Source organism: Cryptomeria japonica, chromosome 9, assembly GCF_030272615.1.
Source record: "Cryptomeria japonica chromosome 9, Sugi_1.0, whole genome shotgun sequence".
NCBI classification, from domain to species: Eukaryota; Viridiplantae; Streptophyta; class Pinopsida; order Cupressales; family Cupressaceae; genus Cryptomeria; species Cryptomeria japonica.
Window position 1 is genome coordinate 560,655,181 of NC_081413.1, and position 10,875 is coordinate 560,666,055.

A 10,875-nucleotide genomic window follows, 5' to 3' on the forward strand; every position below is an offset into this window, starting at 1 on the left:
ATCACACCTAGAATAAAAATTTGGCTCTATGCCAATGCTTCAAAGCAAGTATCCAATTCTCTTTTACACCTGCAATAAGTTTAGCAAAAAATAAAAAATATTAAGACCATGAAATTAAATTGTAATTACATATGCATTATTAAGAATAAAATTATGTTTCAAATTGCATTTGATTTGAAACTATCAAACATAACTTATATATAAATCTTTTTATCTTAAGAATAGTTGGACTAGACCTAGTTTTACTAGTTGGAAATATTTCTACAAAATGAGGGTTTGTAAAGCATAAACAAAGATCTAAGAACTTAAGTATCCAAGCTTGAAATGAATTAATGTTATAAAATATAAACACAAAATAAAAAATGTAATAATAGCATGAGGATAGTTAGTTATCTATTATAGATTCCAAACTTATAAAACTTACAAAGCATTTATCTCATTGTATGTTCATATTGTGCTTGTGTACATCTAGTTGCAATATCAAATAGCATAGAATAAAACATCCTCCTTATATCATTTATATGCACAAAGCATATTGACTTTTTTTTTTACTTCTAATCTTCTTACAGAACCATTCACAAAACAAAACAAAACAGGGCAACCAACAAAGTAAAAACAGAGATGAATTTAGAAACAAAATAGGGCAGCCAACAAAGTAACAACAAAGATGGATTTAGAAAGAAACAATTTGGGATTGCTCATGTAACATCTCAACGTAAGAAGAAGACTTATTAGAAAGATTTTTCTTCTCACATTGAACAACTATCTTGACAGGTTCATTATTACAGTTAGAACAATACACAACAATAGAAACAATTGAAGAAACATTGGTATTTGTTTGACCAATAGGATTAAACTAGTAAACATTAGTTGAAAAAAAAACAAAAGAAGCTAGAAACCCAACTTACTACCATGAACATCAAGAATACTCTTCGCATATTAACACTATGCTTCATTGTCATATTTCTTACTATTTTTTTTTCTATCTATTTTGTAGATTCTATAAATACTCAAATCACAGTACCAAACTTGTCTCTTTTACACTGCCAAAATCTAACTATGAATTCTTCTAATTGTTAGTTATCTTCGTTGAGTCCTTTCCTCATTGCTTCTTCTATTTGCAACAATACACTTGAAATATAAAACAACCTACAACAGATAAAACCAAGATGTTCCCGACTCCCTTAACCTGGGACAAAGAATCCAGAGACAGAACATGCTAAAAAGAAACAAGGCAGGGATTTTGAAAGGCTTCCGCAACCTTAGATCTAGGAAAAATGGTTTTGAAGTAGCTCCCTCAACCAGTTTGGACTGAAACAGAGCCTTAACACCCCCGAAAGATCCACCATGTTTTTATGTTTAATATTCAATAATTATTTAATTGAAAATGATTGTAACAAAATTTGTCAAATCTAATTATAAAAATAATTTTAAAAAATTGAAGTAAACATACATATAAATATAATAATCATTCTAGTTATTATAAATTTTTAAATTTATTTATTTAATTGTACATCAAGCATTATTTGAAGGATATAGTAACTTCTATATAATTTAGAAACATCAGATTTATAGTCTTATCAGTCATTATCGTGGTAACAATTGTATGTAACAAATTGTATGCTCTTACTAAATTATGGTAAACTTTCAATGTTAATTTCATCCCTAGATCTAGATCCAAACCTTGAGAGTCATTTATAATGGCCTTTCTTACATATACCTTCCTTAAAATAAGGCTTTGTAGTTCATAAACTAATAATAGAGAGTATCCAGCCTCATATCTTAATGAGATCTCCAACTCGTATATAAATCATAGCCATTAATTGATCTTATGCTTCAATCAATCCATTCATGATGATATGATTAAAAATGCATTTAAATCAAGTGTTAGCTCCATGCGATGCAGATGTACTAACACATATATATCCATATAATGAATAGCTAATGTGTACATTGCATTTACATATAGTGACTAGCCCACACAATAGTCATGTATACATAAAGTGAATGATTTAGACATCATTTCAATTATAATCTAAGGGTGAGGAAAATGATACAATGAGGAAAAGGTCTGTGATACAAGCTACAACAAGAAAGCCATATTTAAGAATAGTGAGAAGACTGGGTTAACAATCTAACCAAAATTTCAAAGTTTAAGTTACAAGAAGAGAACCATAATTAAAATAGTGAGCTATTCATGCTTTGATAACAAATGCATTCCAATAAAGTGTTAGCTCCATGCCAATATTAATGCACTAACACACATATATCCAAATAATGAGTATCCCATGTGTACATTGCATTTACATATAGTGACTAGCCCACACAATAGTCATATATACATAAAGTAACTAACTTAAAAAACATTTCAATTATAATCTAAGTTGAGAAAAAGGGTAGGGTAAGGAAAAGGGGCGTAATCCAAGTTACAACAAGAGAACCATAATTAAAAATAATGAGTCATCAACAAGAATATAAAAGTTTGAGTTACAACAAAAGAACTATAATTAAAAACATTGAGCTAGACATGGTATGCTGGAAAATGCCTTCCAATCAAGTGTTTTCTCCATGCCATTATCAATGCACTAACACACATAAATCCATATAATTAATAGCTCATGTGTACATTGTATTTACATATAGTGGCTAGCCCACACACAGACATGCATACATAAAGTGAATGACTTAAACAACATTTCAATTATAATATTAGGGTGAGGAAAAGGGCCATGATCCAAGTTATAAAAAGAGAATCATAATTAAAAATAGTGAGAATCATAATCAAAATTTGAGTTTCAACAAGAGAACCATAATTAAAAATAGTAAGTCAAGAAGGGATCACAATCAACCATCAACCAGAGTATCAAGGTTTAAACTAAAACTACCAAAGAAAAAAAAGTTTCATTAACAAAACAAATACATTTTATTAACAAACTTTTAATCATTATAGTGATTCTATTCAATAAACAACTAAATTTTAGAAAATCATATGATAAAAGTTCCAATCATATACACTCAACCATTTTTGAAGATGAAAAGTAAGAGAACCCTAATTAAAAATAGTAAATGAGATAGGGTTCATGACTTTTTATCAACCAAAGAATGAAAGCTCAAATTAAAACAACAGAACCATAATTAAGTCAAGTATCACAACCAATCATTAACTAGAGTATAAAAGTTTAAAGTGAAACTACCAAAATAGAATGAGTTATGTTAACAAAATAAAAATTCTATTACAATTATCTTCAATATAAAACTAAATTAAGAAAATTCATATGATAAAAAATTAAATCATATCTGACAGGAATGTAGATGCCAATGCAGTAGGCCATGCTGTCATGGAGGTGCAAGAGGAGTAGGTGATCATATTGGGTGCATTCTTCAATCCTGCATGCTTCCTCTAGTTGTGGTCAAAGAAGGAAAATTTTATGGGCAATGCTTGGGATGTATTTCGTATAGGGGTCTCCACTGGAGAATTGAGCCCATTTTGAAGGATGATGAATGAAGATCTGGTCAGACAACAATATTGAGAAGGTGGCAACTTTGGGTGATTACATTGCAACTATTCTGAGGCTTGTGTAGTGGCATTGGCTATGATTGGATGATGACTGTTTATTGTTTTTATTGTTTGGGCCATATCCTTTTGGGGTCTAGTGCAAATGTAATACTATTTATTATCAATATAGGGCGCTATCCCCATAATAGATAGCACTTATCTTAAAAAAAAATAAAAAAAATTTAGAGATGAAGAACAAGAATATTAAAGTGTTTTTTATACATATATAAAAGCTAAGCAACTATCATTATTTTCAAATATAAAGTTATCTAATCAATATGTAAAAACCAACCTATAATATTAAACCTTCCATTGTTAAATATAACCAAGAATAATATATGGCTACAACTTTCTTATTCACTCACAACTTTTTATCAATAATTTAATCTCTAAATATAAATTTTATTTAAAATATTATTTTTTATTATTTTTAAGATCTATAATCTTGTTTATACATTTTAAGATTACTAAGAAAGCAAATGGAAAATATACTATGAAGAAGTGGGAAAAAAATCTAATCTTTTCAATATTTCATTATTTTACAATTTATTCTTTCAATTCAAGACTGGTACATATCCTACTCTTTTCAGAACTGTATAGATTGAGAGTGTGCCAGAAAAATTTATATTTCTATTCATACCATAAACCCTAAATTAAATGTTGAATTAATTAAAACAAAATCAATTTAACACTTACAATTATTCAATTTGTAAGAACATATTTTAAAAGAAATCATTGAATTTTTAAAAAAATATTAAATATTTGTAAACTTTACCAAAACCTTTACAGAAATCATTAAATGTTATACTAACAATGCTGGCCATTAAAAAATAGCCAGTAATCTTGACAACGAAAAATAGTCTTTGAGGAGATTGCATATTGCAGGAAACAATCTACTATCTTTTATAAAATTGACCATTAAGAGAATAGAATGGTTATCCATATTTTGCTAACCTACCGCTAATATTCAAACAACTTGCAGCAATCAAACAATTTGACAGGCATAGAAAGCAATGGGAACGTGGATTTCATAAAATCAGATGGAAGTTTATTACTGTATGCATACATGCCCAATGGAAGCTTATTTAGATGGTAGATCCATCACGTCAAACTAATATCTTTTACTCTATTATTTAGTTTTTGATAAGTGAATCACGACCAACGTTTTTTTTGCTACTCACCTTTAATCGATGTCTTCGTTGGAACTTTAGAATATCCTAAACTCTGTAATGATCACACAAGTCACAAGTGTCTGTTGGATTCATTGGCCATCTTCCTGTGGCAGTGAACAACCTTGATTTTGAGATATCCTTTTCCAAATCGATCAATTTGTTTCTCATGATTCTAGGGCAGCGTTTAGGAAGAAAAACCCTTGTTACACATAATGGACCATTTTTAAGAAGAAAACCAAGAAAAATCACCGCCTGTCCACCCTTATCTGCCCCAATATGAGCATGCACCATCTTCAAATTTGGCAATGTCACCTCTGCTACTGAAATCTCACCTGATATCATCTCCTGCATCAATCATGATGTGAGTTTATTCGTATATACAAGAATTTGAAAGATACAATGTTATTCCACAAATATAAAATGTCCAAAAGATAATATAGAAATATCATTCTCTACCAATCACTGATTGAGATTATTTAACTCCATACAAAATACTAACCTGGAAACACTGGCCATGTATTGTCAACTCTTCAAGCATAGGAAAACTGTTAAGAACAGTAACACTGGGAATTCCTCGATTAACGGCATTGCCTGTATTGTAATTTTGAAGAACAATTTTTTTAACAGATTCCGCTCTTGAAATTCCTTGTAGTAATTTAAGCCCTGTGAATGGCCCATAATCCATAAGGCTGATTTCCATCAAGCGCGGGCAAGCTATCTCCAGAGATATATCAGGTCTTAGAATTCCTAGATTTAGGTACGTGAGATTGGAAGAACGTAAATTCAAGTTTTTCAACCCGAAACAACCGGAAATCATCAAATTTTGAAGATGTGGGCACAAGTCCATGAATCCTTCAAACATAGCATCATCCACATTCCAAATATCCACACAATAAATTGTTTTCAATGATCGCAAAATCCCAAAATTAGTGGGTACCTTGGGAAAATCGATGTTATTCACTATTATGGTGGTGAGGTTGTCACACCTAAAAATAGAGTCCCCAAGCTCCGCGATGGAAGAAGCTTTAAACCTCGTCTTTCGATATCTACGAGTGATTTGTAGTTCCATGCGTTCCACCTGTTTTTCAGCTGCAAGACGAATCCAATTGTTCAGATCGACAGCCTTTGGATCATCCAAGGCAACTTGAAGACACAAATTGTGAAGACGAGCATCCAGGTGGAGCAGAGCATTGTTAATTATGGCCTGTATTTTGTCATCCTTTTGTTTCTCAAAATCTTCGCTACAAAATTTGAGGATGGGTATTTTCCTCCACAAGAATCGCCATCTTTGCGAGAGTAGGGAAGACCGTACAACATCTCTGTAAGAAATCTTTGACAAAATATGATTTAAAAGAACATCATCTGATAATGCAGATAACCTATCTGTTGCGGATGCTCTTACCATTAACCTTGTCCCTGCTGATGTCTTACTTTCTCTTAGCTTGTGTCTGCAATTACTATGCGGAATGGGGAAACTACAGAGAGCGCCCATCATGCAGAATGTGGAGTAACAAACCGCAGATTTATAATATCAAGATTCAATCCAACATTTGTGCTGCGGAATATCACATATATAATAATACTAGCATGATCTCGAGAGAAATCTATATAGAAGACTATCGATGGAGAAATTAAATAAACCCTAATTTTTTTCATAATAGTAACATTAATTTGAATCGTAACTCTAACAATTATCCCCACTTTAACCATAATTGAATTTTAAATGATTTATCATTCATACGACCTAATCGTATCTATCACCGAATCCTAAGCTTTATTTCTATTATACTATATTTACATTAAAATTATAATACTATCTTATTATATTATAAGAGATTTATGTTTAAATATATAATTTTACATTGTTATATTATAATATATTATATTAATTTTAATTCTAATCTAATTTTACCATAATCCCAAACTTAAATGAATATTAATTGTAATTAAACTCTAACTTTAATCTTATTATAATTGAATCATACTTCTAGTTGAAAAGCAACACTAAACCTAACCCTAACCAAAATTGTACCAAAATTGAACCGTGAGAGTAATGCTAAGTGAATAGTTACTCTAAAATCTAACCTTTAGTTTTTTCCCTCTAGCTTGGTAGGGGTTTGGTAAGGTTGCAACTTAGTTTAGTGTTAGAGTTAGGTTTTAATTTGTGTATGATTTGTGTGTTTAATCTTGCTTAGTGTTTAATTAGGATTACGGTTCTTGTCTAATTTCATTTATTACTCAAATAGGTTCATAATTAGGGTAAATTTGATTTAGTTAACATAATGTTAGGAATAACAATCACATCTGAGAATACTCTCAATATGGAGAGAGGCAGAGGAGGAGGTAGGGTTTCCTCTGCAGGCAGGGTTTCCTTTGTAGATTGCGATGATGGTGCCCATGACCGCCCACTGTTTGGTCGGGCCGCAGTTATGGAGGCTGTTGCGGTTGGGCTCCCATGGGTGTTTGGGTGTCAAAAGACCTGGTGTCTTTCTGCCCTTTGTAGCTTTTGTGGTGTCTGGGTTGTCACCAGATCTCCCTCCCCTAGTTTGTGTGTGATGGTCACGTCCCCTGCGGTTGGATTTAGTGATGCTTGGCTGGTGCTGGGTCGTGGGCTTCTTGGGTAATGCGGTGGGGTGTGCAGTAGGGGTGGAGGTCCTTCGTTGAGCCCTGCTCGTGATCTCACTGTTGACTGGTTCGAGGGTCATGGCCCTCAGTCTTTGGGGCTTTTGGGTTTTGTCCTAGGGGGGTGTGAGAGTCCTCCTCTATTCTGTTTGGATGGTGGGTGGCTTTCCTTTGGTTGGGTCTTTCTCTCATCTTGGAGAAGCCATATCAAGGTTTTTTGCAATGTTGCTGGTGTTGGTGTGGCTAGGGTTTGGCATTTCTGTTTTTGCTTTTGGTTCAACATAATGGCTACAACTCTTGCGAAGATGCTCATGGAGATGCTTGGTGGCAGAGTCTTTGCGCTCTCTTGGTGCGAGAAGGAGGTAGTGCGGGAAGAGCTTCTATTGATCATTTCCTTTTTGTGTTTGTGTCCTCTCCTCTCTCTGTTTTTTTCCTCTCATTTCCAGGGGATTTATGGGCTTCTCGACCTTTCCTATCTTTGTTTGTCTGAGGTGATCCTGTCTCCTATGGAGGTGGAGATTAGGCTATCATTTCACCTTCTATCCTATTCTATTGAGGTGGACATCTTTCCTATTGAGGTGGGGAGATGGTTGGAAGAGGCTATCTAATTGCTTCTGCTGTTCAAGCTGCTAGTGGATATTATTGTCTGTTTGGTTATGGGAGCCTTGTTTTTCTCTTAGGTAAGCTAGATGCTGGTAGTTTTCAAGGGCCTAGCCTAGCCTGTTGTTGTCCCTATTTTTTGTTAAGGGTTGGTTTTGAGTCTGGTGACTTGTTTTCTTTGTTGAAGGTTAAGGGATCTTGGGAAAACCCTATGATGGTTTTGGTTTCTAGTTCAAAGCCTAGATTAAAGGTTAGGGGAGCCTTTCAAAACCCTTTGTGTCCAGATTGGGTATGTGTGGTCAATTATTGTAATCTAGAATTTTTGATGGAGGTTATGGGTGTTTGGATCCACCCATGGTTGCAATTGCAGGTTAAGGGTTTTTCTTTTCTAGATCTGGTATGCCTGTTGGTCTTATATGTTTACTCTTTTTAGTAGCTTTGGGTTTCGGGTCCCTTCAAAACATGTTGTATGGCATTTCTGGTCTTTTTAAAACTTGTTTTCCTTAATAAAAAACATAATGTTAGCATTAAATTTTAGATCCACTTAAAATATGTAATATATTATACTATAATTATAATATAATGTTATATTTATATTTATAATATTATGCTATTGTAGTCTCATAAATTGTACACCTTTAATTAGAGTTGTCTAGTTCCATGGTTAGTTTATGTTTATGGCTAGATTTAATTGGTTTAGGATCTGGGTTCAATATTGCTTAGTGTTTAATTAACATTAGGGTTCTTATCCAATTTCACTTACTATTCAAATAGGTTCACACTTAGGGTTAAATTTGGTTTATATTCAATTGGGTTTAGGTTTAGGGTTCAACTTGGCTAAATGTTCAATTCGATATAAGGTTAGCTTTCAATTAGATTTAATGTTAAGTTAGCATTGATTTTGGTTTATTAATAGGGTTATGGTTTAATTAGGTGTGTCGTTTCATTAGGTTTAGTTTAGAATGGGGGTTCAATTAAGTTTAGGTCAATTAGGTTTAACTTTAGGGTTTAGGTTTATGATTGTATATATTGTTTCACAAATTCGAGAGCTTATTTTTAATGCATTGACATAGATGTTCTTCCATGTTTAAGTTAGTTTTGCATGAATCATTCATTTAATTAGATTGTATGATTCATTTGAATAATATATGTTTGCTATTTTTATTTGTTTAAAAAAATATAATAGAAACAACATAATTTTTAAAAACTCAAATTGTTTTATTTATTTTATGGATGGCAAAAGTTCATCAATGTCTAACCAACTTTTATGTACTAATCTTGAAACTGAATAAAAATTATGCATTCAAATCATTTGTTTTAATGTAGTTATGCTTGAATCATTTATTTAATTTATTTAGTTGTTTATATAGAGTTTAATTACTTTTGAATATGGGTAAGTGTTAATGTTAGTGTTAGGATTATGATTATAATTGTAATTCAATTAATTTGAAATTGAACCCTAATTAAAATTATTGAAATAATCTCTTATTAAATATAAAATTATTTTTTGAAGTAATGAATCATAACATTAAGGTTATATTATAACCCTTCAACAGTTTTGAACCCTAATTATCTAGATTTATCATTCTTAAATTAGGGTTGTAAAATTAAACTAAATTTAATTTTTTTAAGAAAACATGAAATTGATGTTTTGGTAATGTTTAAATGAATTAACAATTAGTTTTAAAATAAAGTAAAAACTAAAAACTTGTTAGAAATGCAACCTTTCTATTTTATTTTGCATGCAAATAATTTCATATTTCAAATTTAATTTAAATTAAAATTTAAACGAATCAATAATTAGTTAGAATAAATTAAAAACCAAAATTAATATATAATTTTTTTTTTCTATATTTTAAAAAATCATTAAATTTGAGTTGTATCAATATTTAAATGAATCAACACATATTTTTTAATAAATAATTAAATTTGAGTTGTATTAATGTTTAGTTGAATCAATAAGTAGTTGAAATAAATTAAAAACCAAAATCTAAATATAAATGAAATTTTCTATTATTTTTTCCTTTTTTAATACAAATCATTATAAAATCTATAAAATATCTATTGTAAGTTGTTAAATAATTAATTTAATTAGAATAATTATCAACAATTATTAATTATAATTACTTTTGAATAGAAAAAAATGATAAAAATTAATATTAAGATTATAATTATAATTTAAAATTTAATTTAATATGTTAACTTTGATTAAAATTATACATTATACATTATTTCCATCGATGTCAAAGTTACAATCCTATTTTTAAGTGAGGCAAAACAACCTAGATAGAAAAACTTTTTGAACAAAACCAAAAACAAAACCAAAGTAAATTCTCTTTAAACCTTTTTTGGGTGAAATAATAATATAATAGAAAATTGAAAATAAATTTTGTTAGTAGTGATCAATTCTCAAATCTGAAATTTATTGTGCTCGATTTTCTTTAAATTTTATTGGGCTCTTAGAAAGTTAGAGAAGGGAAATGGGACCACTAGAATTTTCCCGAGATGGGAAATGGTGGGCCATTTTTCTTGTTTTTGTTTGTATGCACAAAAGTACCCAAGGGTGTTCCATTTTTCTTTTTTCTGTGTATAGCTACCATAACTTGGCAACATGCTTTCATGGACACATTATAAAGAAATTGGGTTGATAGACCCGGTCTTCTTCTTTTTTTCAGGCCCGCCACGCCAACCTTATGGGATGAACTGCACATTCAATCAATTTATAATATATATTTATATTTCTATGGAAGTCAAGTAATTAAATAAAGAAATTAAAAATATTCTTACAAAAATGAAATAAATTTGACTAAAAAGAAAATAAATTGAAATCCTTAATACTTATGCTTGTGGATTTATACTTCCTCTTCTTTTTGTTGTCCCCTCAAAACCTTACAACACGTTTTGAAGGGACCTCAAACCCTCATA

At 30.9% G+C, this 10,875-nt stretch overlaps 1 protein-coding gene across 1 annotated transcript; it reads right to left on the reverse strand.

Moving 5' to 3' along the window:
* Positions 1-4,773: 4,773 nt before the first annotated feature.
* On the reverse strand, positions 4,774-6,220 carry LOC131071010 (F-box/FBD/LRR-repeat protein At5g56420-like). The gene is made up of 2 exons (XM_058006717.2): positions 5,228-6,220; positions 4,774-5,073 (listed from the first exon to the last, which is right to left on the reverse strand). Exons 1-2 carry the CDS (start codon positions 6,218-6,220, stop codon positions 4,774-4,776), a joined length of 1,293 nt encoding a protein of 430 aa, XP_057862700.2.
* Positions 6,221-10,875: the final 4,655 nt, after the last annotated feature.

Excerpts from the sequence above, each read along its gene's own strand:
- LOC131071010 (XM_058006717.2), bottom strand. The coding sequence starts at position 6,220 with ATGGGCGCTCTCTGTAGTTTCCCCATTCCGCATAGTAATTGCAGACAC. Across the intron at positions 5,074-5,227 it reads TACATGGCCAGTGTTTCCAG|GAGATGATATCAGGTGAGAT; the intron begins GTTAGTATTTTG and ends TGATTGATGCAG.